The 15221-nt window shown below is 41.2% G+C and overlaps 1 protein-coding gene across 1 annotated transcript in view; it reads right to left on the bottom strand.

Moving 5' to 3' along the window:
- The window catches only part of LOC136863249 (glutamate dehydrogenase, mitochondrial-like), a 274916-nt gene that overhangs the window by 251390 nt on the left and 8305 nt on the right, over positions 1 to 15221 (bottom strand). Inside the window, exons 2-3 of the mRNA XM_068226415.1 lie at positions 13987 to 14103; positions 7404 to 7565 (exon numbers count right to left, since the gene is read on the bottom strand). Coding sequence (XP_068082516.1) covers positions 7404 to 7565; positions 13987 to 14103 — 279 coding nt within the window. The remainder of the gene's footprint in view (positions 1 to 7403; positions 7566 to 13986; positions 14104 to 15221) is intronic.

Raw genomic sequence — 15221 nt, 5'->3', positions numbered from 1 at the left:
TAGTCCACTATGCCTTCACTTCAAGAACCCAGAAAGGAAGTTGGTTAACTGTAACCGTGCGAACGTGCAACTTCTGGCAGACTACTTTGACCAGTTACTCAAGTGCCAAGAGCCTAAGGATGGACTGCCTGTAGTAGACACAGTAGATGTCTGCCTCCCATCTGAACCATCTACACTTCAACAAATAACTACCACCATGAACTGCCTCAAGAATAATAAGGCACCCGGGGAAGATGTCATCATTGCGGAAGCAATTAAATCTGGCGGAACTATGATCGCAGAGGTCATAGGCTACACCGGATCCTGGTTGACTCTTGGGAGACTGTCAAGATACCTGATGACTGAAATACAGCTTTAATACACCCACTGCACAAGAAAGGCGACCGAAGTGATGTCACCAACTACCGGGGAATATCGCTGTTGCCAATAGCCTACAAAGTTCTGTTTAGGATTCTACAGGATAATGTGGAGAACCAGTTGTGGTCACAAAATTGGTTAATATCAGAGAGGATTTCGGCGAGGACGGTCCTGCACCGAGCAGATCTTCAACCTGAAAACTATTCTCCAATTAAAACATGTGAGGGGCGTGAACATAACCGTGGTATTCATCGACTTCACAAAGTCTTATGCCTCTACTGACCGCCAGACACTCTTCTCAGAGCTGTGAAAACGAAGAGTGGATTACGACACACGCAAACTCTTCCAACAGACTCTCACAGACACCTCCTCCAAGGTAAAATTCAGAGGAGAACTGTCTCGTAGTTTCAAGATCACAACTGGTACGAGACACGGAGATGGCCTCTCTCCTATTCTCTTCAACTTGGTGCTCGGCAAAGTCACACAGACCTGGGAACTTACACTGAACAGTCTCGGAATCAAACTAGTTACCATTGGAGCCGGAACAAGGAAGATCGAGATCAGGAGCCTGGCCTTTGCAGATGACATCGCGATCCTAACGAACAATTCTAAGGCTGCTGCAGTTGCTGTCCAATCCCTACACGAGACAGCGGCGAAGGCAGGACTACAAATATCATACAAGACGAAGTACCTCGAGAGTAAACACCCCGGGAAAGTCCCTTTGACGACCATCTATGGAAATATAGGAAAAGTCCGTCGATTCCGGTATCTTGGCGAATGGGTCCACTCCAATGGTAGAGCCGGAACCTCCATCGTAGAAAGAAGTGCCAAACTCAACGCAGCATACTGTCACAATAATGTTACAAGAAGAAGTGCATTTCGAAGAACGCCAAAACATGTCATTACAAAACTGCTGTCAGACACCAGTTCGTATATGCAGCGGAGACCTTACTAACGAACAGGAAAGACACCTTGGACGACCAGGAAAAAAGACGTATTCTCCGGAAAATGCATGGGCCAAGAGTGCTTCCGGATGTAACCTACCGAATGAAAGCAAACTTGGAACCGTACCAACGGTTGGAAATGGTTAACACTAGCATGCGATCTAGGCAGTTGAAATTTTACGGGCCCCTTCTGAGAATGGACAACGGAAGGCTTACGAAGATCTTCTCACGGATCAAAAGCTACAAGACTGGTAGCATGTGGCTCAGTGGGATTTCTGATACTGATGTTTCAGACCGCCCTAAATTTTGTAAATTGGTAAATTCATGGTTTTCTCTACCAAAAGTTGTTAAATCTCGCAAACCTCTTTCACAGGAAAGGAAAAACTAATAGCAGGGCTTTAAGGGATATTGGGAATGACAGCGAGCATCCAAAAAGAAGTAGTTATAAGCGCTTCCTAGTGGGCTTAAATCACTAATAAAATATAGCAGATACCTGAAAAAGAAAACATCTAACAACGTATTATACCTCAAAGAGAAACAACTTTGAAATAGAATAACATTCTTTGTTCTTCAAATAACATCATGATTCTATCAAATCACATTTTCTAAATGATGAATTGATTAATAATATTATGAACTGTAATAAAACCTTTTATGTTAAACTGGTGTCCGATCTTTTAATAACTGTTGAAATGTTATAACTTATATTAATGAAGTAGGCCAATCCTCGAAAAGATCAGAAAGAATGAAAATCTGCTGGGCAATTCGGAGAGAAAACCTATCAAATGATTGACTGAAGTGGTCCGATGAGGCCGTAAAAGAAGAATAAGAAGAAGAGAAGAAGAACGCATGTGATACTTGTGTCCTCACTGATCCACATTGGAGTGCGATGCCGTTCAATCAACACCTCCTAGATAATAAAGCCTAACAACAGCGTGGTGACGTCACGCTAAGGAGGCGATGGCAATGCAGAGAACATGGTTAAACACAGACATGATTTTAATATCTTTTGCCAATGGAATAATTTATTTACTAATAAATAGCGTTAAAATTTTAAAGGATATTGAATAATATTGTCATTATTACCGTATTTTAGTGACTCTGCCATTAAAGATAAACAGCAAACAGTTGTAAAACACGACAGCATTTTGCAATGTTAACTTACTAAGACCGAATTGCTAACAGCACAACAGGATGGTACAAACATATTTCAATTTAAATAGGCATTACATGATCTTGAAAGAAAACTAGCACGTATAATATTAGCATAGGCCTAACATCTAAGCTGATGTAGCATCACTGGCAGTATTTGAACATGAGCCTACCATGTTTCCTCCTTTGAAGTTCATGTATGGTTTAATGAGAATTTCACCTACCATCGATGTTACCAATTTGTCATTCTGTTCGAAACCTTGAACTTTATGTTTTATGTATTCCAGAAAGTATGTAAGTTTCTGTCCTAATATTGGACTACCATTCAGACTGAAGCCTACTCTTTTAAAAGTATTGACATGTGGCAACGTTAAATTGCTATGTCTCATAAATTTGTAAAAATCGCACGGTGCAACAGCCCTGAAGATCTTGGCCTTGGCTCTGCTCAGCCCGAAGGCCTGCAGATTACGAGGTGTCTTGTGTTCGGCAGGACGAATCCTCTCGGCCGTTATTCTTGGCTTTCTAGACCGGGGTCGCTATCTCACCGTCAGATAGCTCACAAATGTAATCACGTAGGCTGAATGGACCTCGAACCAGCCCTCAGATGTAGGTTAAAAACCCTGACTTAGCCGGGAATCGAACCCGAGCCTCCGGGTAAGAGGCAGACATTATATCCCTTCACCACGGGGTCGGCAATAAATTTGTAAACATGAGGAGATATCAGACAGAAGGTTGAACAAATAACAAGAAAATCATACACATACTCCTTTATGAACTAAGAAATATTTTAACTATGACTATTAAATTAACTGTGAGGACACCATCCTCGTTGTTCAATTTACCAACTAGGACTAGAATTAACTTATTTCTTGAATCATTCTACACATTTTTACACTCATTCCTTGTAATGCAGCTATGATGTTTTGTAACTGAAGAATATACCGCATTACCGTTGAAATAATATATCCCATAATTGTGAGCTAACATAAACTTATATCATTAATAATAATAATAATCGTATGGCCTCAGCTACCGTTTGCAGACATTTCGAATTGACGCCATCTGGCTGTCTGCTCGTCAATTTCGACGTTCCGGTTTACTCTGTCTGCCATCTAGCGGACCTAGAGTAAACCGGATCTCTCTTGGGCGTCTATGGCTGAGATTTAATGAATTTTGTCGGGTAAATACCAAATGTATCACCAGAGATCTTTTACATGCCGACGTCGTACGACATGGAGTGTCGAATGGACTTTTTTCCGCCCTTCAAAAATCCGACTACCTCTGCCGAGTTTGAACCCGCTATCTTGGGATCCGGAGGCCGACACTCTACCACGGATCCACAGAGGCAGCTACTTATATCACTGAAGAGTAAATATGCCTACATATCACCAGCTGTTGCGTGTAGTTAAATACGTCATAGGCCTATGCTCATTTTGATTGTGTGAGAATGTATTAATAATAGTTACTCACCATTGAGTTATTAGTCTTGTCTTGGAATTACACGTAAACATATCTGTCGCATAACCTCGTCTTTCGGAAACTTAATGCATGCACTTCGTTATCACTGTCGCAGTTCTCCTTACAGTTAACTACGCAACACACCAGTACAATTACGTACACCGGTATTAGCAATTGGCACCATTAAACGAAGTAAAACTCTTCTAATTTCGGCGTTACATGGCCAAACTCATTGCTGTGTTATTACTGAAAATGTTCAAGCTTGCCTCCCGATCCTGACGTCACAGTATATTCCCAGAACGGTTGTGAGGCCTTATATCTAGGAGGTGTTGGTTCAATACGCTTTCACTGGCGTTGCGCCACCTGGCTTGCTTACCATGACTTTCCGTTACGTCACGTTCCGGTAACGTCATCGGCGTTCGCGGAATTATTATTATTATTATTATTATTATTATTATTATTATTATTATTATTATTATTATACGACTCCTTGGTTGAATGGTGAGTGTTGAGACGTTCGGTTCAGAGATCCCGAATTTGATTCCCGGACGGATCTGGGATTTTAATTGCGTCTGATTAATTATTCTGACCCCGGGAGTGACTGTTTGTGTTTGTCCCAACACTTTCCCCTTCATATTCAGAGAGCACACCACACTAGCGACCATCACAGAAACACGCAATAGTGATTACATCCCTCCATATAGGGTTGGTGTCAGGGGGTGGTAAAAGATCAGTTAGGAAAGAACCTGTTGGATGAAGTGGTACGTGTAAGCTGGATTCGGTGGTGGGGTCAAATGAGGCGAATGGAGGAGGATACCTTGGAGAATAAAGGACTTGGTCATGGAGGGTGAGATGAGTAGAGAAAGACCAAGACGAGGGTCGTTACACTCAGTTTCTAATTATTTAAAGATAAGTGGTATGAAACTAAACGAAGCTACATAACTTCCAGATTGAACGCTTAAAGGCACAATAGTCTATAATGAAGATGTATATAGGTTCTTCAAACATTTACCTAGTTAAAGAATTTAATTTTTCGATCTGCCAAGTGTAGCATATGACAAATATCTCTAAAATTTCTAATCACAAAATCAAACAGCTGTATTTTAAAGAAAAGTGTACTTATGTCTCTGGAGGATCACTGCAAAAGGATATTTAAAATATTCACAAATGTGAAGTCCCATTTGAAGTTTTTAGGTATACAGAATGAATCACTTAAAATGTGTACTCCATATAGCACTGAAATGGAAGATGCTGTTGATGTGCTGTTTTCACAGAAATTAAGTGTAGCCAATGGCTCGTAATTGTTGCACATACACAGATAACAATAATTATTAGAATGCGTATTATTTTAGAACGTTCATTTTTTCAAATAGAACAATAAAAATAAAACTAGATCACATTAAAATATCAGTGGTGCTTTTTCAGGATTCTAGTACAAGTAGTTTACAAGCTGTCGTAGTTTAAAAATTGTAAATACCGACAGTTATCTCTTCCATTCAACTGCTTAGTCACGAGGCTATGATGTTCTTATGTTTATTTACTTCACAGTACACTGATTGCATTGCCACTTTCTTGTTATCCGTTACCTCGTGATATTTCAAGAAGTAGCCTACAGTAGGACATGGTGGAAAATGATATTTACCAATGCTGAAAAAGCCGACATGTTAATGGTGTATGGAGAATGTGGGAAGAATGCTGTTCATTCTTGTGCCTCTTTTACGCGAAACGATATCTCAATAGACGGCACCAATCTCGACAATTATTTGTGAACCTCTTGAACCAATTACGCAAAACTGGAAGTGTAACACCTAGAAAACGTAACAGAAACAAACGAGTGACTGGAGAAGAGGGTAGTTGCTGTTGTAGATCCGCGCGGTTTGTTCCAGCGCAATCGCACGAGGAAGTGACGTGAGTCAGACAAGTGTACTACACGTTCGTCAATGCTATGTTTAGTTGCACGGCTAAATGGTTAGCGTGCTGGCCTTTGGTCACAGGGTCCCTGGGTTCGATTACCGGCAGGGTCGGCAATTTCAACCATCGTGGTTAATTTCCCTGGCACAGGGGCTGGGTGTGTGTGTCGTCTTCATCATTATTTCATCCTCATCACGACGCGCAGGTCACCTACGGGAGTCAAATCAAAATACCTGGACCTGTCGAGCCGAACATGTCCTCGGTCACTCTCGGCACTAAAAGCCATACGCCATTTCATTTACACCGTTATAAATTCCATCCGTATCATGTCTCCTTCCATCATGAGCTGCATGGAAACGATTTTGAGAATCGTGTTAACGTTTGTACATGGGGATTAAGATAATATACACAAGATTTATCATGTATATTGTCTAGTGATGAAGCAATATTTACAAATAGTGGCCAAGTAAACGCCGAAATATGCACTATTGGTCCTTAAGCAATCCCTATTGGCTTCGTCAGGTGGAACATCAGCGCTCACGCAGTTGAAGTATGTGGTATTGAATAGTGAACCATCAGCTCACAGATCCATTTTTTTAAAGAAGAAACACTGCCTTCTCAAAAGTAAGTATCTCAACTTCCTAAAAGACCAACTTCCACATATTTTAGAAGACGTTTCACTGAAGACTAGGAGGAGCATGTGGTATTACCATGATGGCTGTCCAGCGCATAGGGCGCGACGTACTACAGTTTGTCTTCACCGATTGTTTCCAAATCGTTTGGATTGGACAAAGTGGATCTGCACCTTGGCTGGCCCGTTCACCAGATTCGACCCATTTAGACTTCTTTCTCTGGGGAAAGCTAAGAGTCACTGTTTACGAGGACATACTAACTTGACCATATGATAGGAAACGATGTATTACTGCTGCTTTCGCTGAAATTTCCGATGGAATGCTACAACGTACGCAGCAATTTTTAGATGAGAGATTGGAAACTTGTATTGAAGCTGGTGGTCCTCAATTTGAACACAGCCTTTGAGGTGTCAATCCTCTTTCTCCAATAAAATCCAAATAATGTTTTAATTCATTTTTACCTTAAGTTAGTGCTTACACACGGAGCAGACACCTGCAGGTATTTACAACTTTTAAACTACGGTAGCTCGTAACCTACTTATAATAGAATACTCAAAAGTAACCACTGAAATTCTATTGCATTGCTCCGTTGTATACATATAACTTAGTAAAACACGAGTAAATACACAATAATTATTAAAATCTTTGTGTGGGTTACAATTATGAGCCCTTCGTTACACTTCATTTCTGTGGAAACAACACGTCAATAGAACCTTCCATTTCAGAAATATTTGTGGTGTAAATTTTAGGTGTTTCACCCTGTATTCCTATCAGTTTGCATGTATGGGAAATTTATGTTGCATGTGGCAGATCAATGCTTAAACTACAGCAAATATTAGATTCTTAGGTAAGAAATTCTTCTGCAGTGAATCATGTATTATGTTGACCTTACATTCCTCCACAGCTCATCTACTGAATAAAGAATACTGAAACTTACAGAATTTCTTACCTTCGTTGAAAGATCTATAACATTCTCAGCTGTTATAACTCTCTCACCAGAAGTCAAAATCAACATGTCACAATATTCATATTTGATGTTCTGCTTTGTTAAAGGCCTCGATCCAGGATACGTATGCAGTAACCCAGTTAGCTCTAGATGTTCTTTGAGTTCCTGTAAAATATTACATTTAAATAATCTCTAGGCACTGTGCTACATCATTGCATGTACATTTAAAGCGGTTTATTCTGTCAAAAATACGAATTATAATACATATAACATACCTACAAAATACGCAATAAACAAAGCATGACATGTTTCATTCTATAAGAACATCCTCAGATTATATAAAATCAATCTGAACCATATGTAAATAAGTACAATATTGTTTACGTTGCGTAAAATTGTTTATGATACTGAATCGGTGATGTTATGAACAAGTGAGACAAGTTATGATTGCAATAGTCATCTAGTGTCACCACAGTAAACTGAGAAAGTTTTATATATCAACTTAACCTGCTAATCGTATGCTACCTCCAGCGACTACGTTTGGATTGAAGCCAGTTCCCTTGCTTCAGTCGTGGTTGCTATTAAGGGAGTGAGGGAAATGCTATAGGCGATAACTCTGTTTAGCCGTGAGGGGAGGGGAAGTACTGCTTTGCCTTGTGTATTAGAGACTATGGGGATCACTGTAAGTGCCTAGGTGTTAATATAAGGAAAGCACTTCATTGCGGTAATCAGATAAATGGGATTGTAAATAAAGGGTACAGATCTAGGGGTTGTAGTAAGGATGTAAAGGAGAGGGCATACAAGTCTCTGGTAAGACCCCAAATAGAGTATGGTTCCAGTGTATGGGACCCCCACCAGGATTACTTGAATCAAGAACTGGAAAAAATCCACACAAAAAAAAGCAGCTCGATTTGTTCTTCTTGATTTCAGACAAAAGTGTAGTAGTGTTACAAAAATGTTGCAAAGTTTAGACTGGGGAGACTTGGGAGAAAGGAGACGAGCTGCTCGACTAAGTGGTATGTACCGAGCTGTCAATGGAGAGATGGCGTGGAATGACATTAGTAAACAAATAAGTTTGAGTGGTGTCTTTAAAAGTAGGAAAGATCACAATATGAAGATGAAGCTGGAATACAAGAGGACAAATTGGGGAAAATATTCGTTTATAGGAAGGGGAGTTAGGGATTGGAATAACTTACCAAGGGAGATGTTCAATAAATTTCCAATTTCTTTGAAATAATTTAAGAAAAGGCTAGGAAAACAACAGATAGGGAATCTGCCACCTGGGTGACTGCCCTAAATGCAGATCAAGATTGATTGATTGATTGATTGATTGATTGATTGATTGATTGATTGATTGATTGATTGATTGATTGATTGATTGATTGATTGATTGATTGATTGATTGATTGATTGATTGATTGATTGATTGATTGATTGATTGATTGATTGATTGATTGATTGATTGATTGATTGATTGATTGATTGATTGATTGATTGATTGATTGATTGATTGATTGATTGAAATGGATGAAAAAGATTTTGATGAAATAAAAGTGCGGAACTGAATTAAGAAATACCTTGTAAGAGATTATTTTTAGCGATAAATAATAACCTACTAAAACGTCTCGAGTGGTGAGAATGCTGTCAAAATTTAAGGAATTGAATACAGATAGAAATAACCTAATCCACATTTCCAGACGTTTAGTGTAAAAGTAGCCTTCTGCGGGATTCAATAAGAGCTAAATAAAATAGTGCGAAATATTTGGCCACCTGAATTTCCCTTGAGTGATCATTTTTTTATTAGAACAACATCATTTGTAGCAGGGGTAACTGTTAGTTGGAAGTCATTTGATTTGATATTCTTTTTTCATAAAACCCTTTCAAACGAATTTCAGAACCTGGTGGCTAAATACACTGACTGACAGAGCAAATGCAACACCAAGAAGGAGTGGTTCGAAAGGAATGAAAGTTGGGGAAAAAACAGAGACGGCACGGACGAATAATTGATGTTTATTTCAAACCGATATGCAGGTTACACAATGCGCACGGCATCGACTCAGTAGGATGTAGGACCACCGCGAGCGGCGATGCACGCAGAAACACATCGAGGTACAGAGTCAATAAGAGTGCGGATGGTGTCCTGAGGGATGGTTCTCCATTCTCTGTCAACCATTTGCCACAGTTGGTCGTCCGTACGAGGCTGGGGCAGAGTTTGCAAACGGCGTCCAATGAGATCCCACACGTGTTCGATTGGTGAGAGATCCGGAGAGTACGCTGGCCACGGAAGCATCTGTACACCTCGTAGAGCCTGTTGGGAGATGCGAGCAGTGTGTGGGCGGGCATTATCCTGCTGAAACAGAGCACTGGGCAGCCCCTGAAGGTACGGGAGTGCCACCGGCCGCAGCACATGCTGCACGTAGCGGTGGGCATTTAACGTGCCTTGAATACGTACTAGAGGTGACGTGGAATCATACGCAATAGCGCCCCAAACCATGATGCCGCGTTGTCTAGCGGTAGGGCGCTCCACAGTTACTGCCGGATTTGACCTTTCTCCACGCCGACGCCACACTCGTCTGCGGTGACTATCACTGACAAAACAGAAGCGTGACTCATCGGAGAACACGACGTTCCGCCATTCCCTCATCCAAGTCGCTCTAGCCCGGCACCATGCCAGGCGTGCACGTCTATGCTGTGGAGTCAATGGTAGTCTTCTGAGCGGACGCCGGGAGTGCAGGCCTCCTTCAACCAGTCGACGGGAAATTGTTCTGGTCGATATTGGAACAGCCAGGGTGTCTTGCACATGCTGAAGAATGGCGGTTGACGTGGCGTGCGGGGCTGCCACCGCTTGGCGGCGGATGCGCCGATCCTCGCGTGCTGACGTCACTCGGGCTGCGCCTGGACCCCTCGCACGTGCCACATGTCCCTGCGCCAACCATCTTCGCCACAGGCGCTGCACCGTGGACACATCCCTATGGGTATCGGCTGCGATTTGACGAAGCGACCAACCTGCCCTTCTCAGCCCGATCACCATACCCCTCGTAAAGTCGTCTGTCTGCTGGAAATGCCTCCGTTGACGGCGGCCTTGCATTCTTAGCTATACACGTGTCCTGTGGCACACGACAACACGTTCTTCAATGACTGTCGGCTGAGAAATCACGGTACGAAGTGGGCCATTCGCCAACGCCGTGTCCCATTTATCGTTCGCTACGTGCGCAGCACAGCGGCGCATTTCACATCATGAGCATACCTCAGTGACTTCAGTCTACCCTGCAATTGGCATAAAGTTCTGACCACTCCTTCTTGGTGTTGCATTTGCTCTGTCAGTCAGTGTATGTGCACTGTTAGCTATTAGCTTCACATGGATTATTGACAACAGTTAAAAATCATTATACTTACATGAAATTATGAATATTGGGATATAATATAGCAATCACTCCAGAAACACTCAATATATAACAACAAACTGAGAATATACACAACATGTGATACTGCTAGGTAAGCAAGAACTCAGTGTCTAAATATTTAGCTACTTTCACCACAAATGGCAGCACTGTGCAGGAAATGACACACACAACAAAAAAGTGGCCAAATATTAAACCACTGAACGTCTGCAGACGCCACCAAATTCAATATCAGTGGCTTCTGTCAAGCATATTCAACTTTATTGAAGTGTCTAATTATTTAGCCACTGTTCATGTACGCAAACTAAACATAAAATAATGTGAGCGTTAAAGGGTTTTAAAGTGATTTGACAGAATCTGGGGATGTTCATATAGAATGGAACATGTCATTCTTTTTTTATTACTGTATGTTTTTAGAGGTTTATTATCAGTGCTTTTGACAGACTGAAAACCTTTAAAGTTACTTTAACTGAGTCGACACACGTACGGCTTCTTTCTTAATAAAAATGAAAATAACATGGTACAGTTAGTCAGCTGCGTAATTTAGAAACAGTGTGAAAATAACTCATTAACATGATCTTTACCGAGCTCGATAGCTGCAGTCGCTTAAGTGCGGCCAGTATCCAGTAATCGGGAGATAGTGGGTTCGAGCCCCACTGTCGGCGGCCCTGAAGATAGTTTTCCGTGATTTCCCATTTTCACACCAGGCAAATGCCGGGGCTGTACCTTAATTAAGGCCACGGCCGCTTCTTTCCAATTCCTGGGCCTTTCCTCTCCCTTCGTCGCCGTAAGACATATCTGTGTCGGTGCGACGTAAAGCAAAATAGCAACAACGATCTTAAACATCGAAGTGTATCGTAATAGGAGTGGCATGAATTGTATAAGTCAATAAAAAAAATAAAACTAAGGCAAGATTTCATTGCCTTCTGCAATTTCTTTGTTCCTTAGTAGCATCAACTAAAACAACATCGCAATATTTGTGTATTTGAGCATCTGAATTAAACTTATTGTCGTGGTAAGTGGTATAAGTGCCTGGTGAATACGTAGAAATCTAGTGTCAATATTTCAATACACTATACTAATATTTACTTTACTGAAACGCTGTAATTAACAACACGGGTACACTGAATTGTAACAACACTGAATATGGGTAGTAACACAATGAAATATGTTATAATGATCTCTAAACAACACACTGTAGGCAGGATTACAGTATCACAAAATTAGACATTATGATTTCTCTCGTTCCAGCAAAACTGGGACTGACAGCTCAGGTGCAGCCAGCAGCACGGGAACTGCATTTTATTATGACCGGCGACTGGCGTGGTATTGGCCCAGCGTGGACTGCACTCAGCTGTGAATGAAGACCAAAACTAACTCCCTCTGTTTCTGCTTAAATTAAATAACGTATGAAAATCTCACTAACATCTCATTGCATTTCTTACTTTCTTCAATTTCTTCAATTCAGATGGCATTTATGACCACCAAGTTGTGGTCAGAGTCCACGTCTGCTCCTGCGAAGGTTTTCCAATCCGTCACCTGTTTTCTGAAACTGAAAGTTTACTTCATACCTTCCAGTGTCTCCAGATCTTGTCCAGGCATACAGCCATCGTTTGTTCTTTGAACCAAGTATTAGCAAGGACTAAATTATGATCAGTGCAAAATTCTCTCAGCCGACTTCCTTTTTCATTCCTTTATCCCATTCCAAATCTTTCTACTAGGTTACCTTCTCTTCCTTGACTTCGCATCGCATTTCAGCCTCCCATCAAATTTAGATTCCTTTCCCCTTTTACATATTGTATTAAATCTTTGATCTCTTAATATATTATTTCGATTTATTCATCATCCACTGATATAGATGTGCACTGGTGTGGTCGGTAATGGCTTGGTGTCTATATTAAAAACAATAATCCGTTCACTATGCTTGTCATAGTAGCTTACCCGCTGTCCCATTTAATTATTATTGATTAAACGAAAAGCATATATTGATAAGACCAGTGTTAACAGAGATATTTTAGAATCAATGTTTATAACTCTAAACTACTATTTCACACACTATTTTTCTAGACCGTAAATAATAACATTATTTATAACTATAAAAATGGCTTTCACAGCCGCAGATCTAAAAACGACGGGAATAGAACCAGATTTTGGGTGGTTCTATTCCCGTGATTATTTAGAGCCTAGATTATCTTGCCTTCTGCCCTGAGGTTAAATACAGATTTTCATTAAATCCGTGTTAGTCGTTTTCTTATGACACGCATACATACAGCCAGACAGACAATGCAGGAAAATTAAAAAAATTACATTTCCTTCTTATTCTGGACATCATCATTTCATGGTGTGTGGCCTCCGCAGAGACGTGGGGCAGGTCTTTTGAGTTTACTCCCGTAGGCGACCTGCGCGTCGTGATGAGGATGAAATGAAGATGAAGAAGGCACATAAACCCAGTCCCCGTGCCAGGGGAATTAACCAATTATGGTTAAAATTCCCGACCCTGCCGGGAATCGAGCCCGGGATCCCTGTGACTAAACGCCAGCACACCGACCATTTAGCCATGGAGCCGGACTTATTCTGGACATGACCGAAATACACCATTTTTTAAAATTATGAACAACTCCTATTTATATAGATTAATTTGGGTGTTCGCTGCAGAGCATTGCTATTTCCAAATCGAATGCTGCTCCAGTCGACTAACATTCATATCCGATGAAGGTTGTAAACGTATGAACTTACGCTACCCACTCTTCGATGTACTTAAACGTCTTTGTAATCTAATTGCGTCAAAAGGTATCTGGGCTTGTGCTGTCTCACCGAAATGTCTTTAAATTTCAATAGTTATAATATTGCCCTTACTTAGTAAAGGTAATAATAATGTTATTGTTTTTACGTCCAACTAACTACTTTTACGGTTTCCGGGGAAGCCGAGGTGCCAGAATTTAGTCCCTCAGGAGTTCTTTTACGTGCCAATAAATCTATCGACGTCAGCCTCGTGTAGTTTTAAGAAACTTCGCAAACTAGAGAAAACAGAAGTATACTCAAGGTCACTTCTAAAGCAAGTCCCCAAGTAGATGATTCCCTCGTTGAACTCCACCACGTCAGTCAGCAGACGTTTACAATCTAGCGCATAGAAATGCCTATGCTCCAAGGACTATATATGCATATTTTTCAGAATGTTTACATACCTCTGGATCTATTCCATCATCGTTGTACAATATACCGTCACCACTTTCAATTCCAATACACCTGGCTCCTGCGTTACAAAGACATTTCATCAGTTGTGATCCCAGCGTCTCATAACCCTAGAAAAGAGAAGAAAGGAATTAAAGTGGAACCCAGTGCAATAATAACTAAAATATTATTCACTGTACAGAACAAGGTGCGTGCAGAATGTGAGATTGATGAGGAGAGAGCTCAAGAAAGTATCTTTATCGCTTTCCGAGGGAGTTGGCCGTGCGGTTGGGTCGGCTAGCTGTAGAGCTTGCATTGATAGCCCTCCCTGAAGATGATTTTCCGTGGTTTCCCTTTTTCACACCAGACAAATGCTGAAGCTTAATTAAGACCACGGCGATTACCGTCCCACTCCCAGCACTTTCCTGCCCCATCGTCACAGCAAGACCTATCTGTGTCGATGCGATGTAAAACAGATAGTAAAAGAAAAACAAAAGAAGTTACAGAGTGGTGGTGGTGGTGATTATTGTTTTAAGAGGAAGTACAACTAGGCAACCATCCTCTATCTAACACTAATCAGAGGGAAAATATGGAAGGGGTCCAACACTTCGAAAAATGAAGATATCGGCCAAAGGAAGACAAGGGCCACGAAGGGCATGAAAATGAAAGACTCCCTAGCCCTCGCAAACCTAATAGCGTCGGGGTCGGAAAAGAACAAGAGTTGACCAAGGGAGGTCGGATAGGATAGATGAATGTGAGGAGCCTGGCACAAGTAAGAGGAAGCAATGCCAGGACTCAGCTGAGGGCCCCGTGGTCGCCAACCCACGCTCCAAAGTTCAGAGCCCCTGGGGCAGAAGTTACAGATCTCTTCATATGGTTATGAGGTTGTTGATAGGTCGTAGTAAGAATGTAAAGGAGAGAGCATATAAGTCCCTTGTAAGACCCCAATTAGAGTATGATTTCAGGGTATGGGACCCTCAGCAAGATTACTGTACGGGAACTGGAAAAATCTAAAGAAAAGCAGCTCGATTTCTTCTGGGTGATTTACGACAAAAGAGTAAGGTTACGAAAAATGTTGCAAAGTTTGGGCTGGGGAAACCTGGGAGAAAGGAGATGAGCTGTTCGACTAAACAGTATGTTCCAAACTATCAGTGGAAAGATGGCATGGAATAACATACGTAGACGAATAAGTTTGGGTATGCTTTAATTAAGAATTTTCACAATACGAAGATAAAGTTGGAATTCAAGA

The sequence above is a fragment of the Anabrus simplex genome, chromosome 1, assembly GCF_040414725.1.
Source record: "Anabrus simplex isolate iqAnaSimp1 chromosome 1, ASM4041472v1, whole genome shotgun sequence".
In the NCBI taxonomy this organism is placed as follows: domain Eukaryota; kingdom Metazoa; phylum Arthropoda; class Insecta; order Orthoptera; family Tettigoniidae; genus Anabrus; species Anabrus simplex.
Note: the sequence above shows the minus strand (reverse complement) of the source record. Positions and strands in the feature narration are given on the sequence as shown.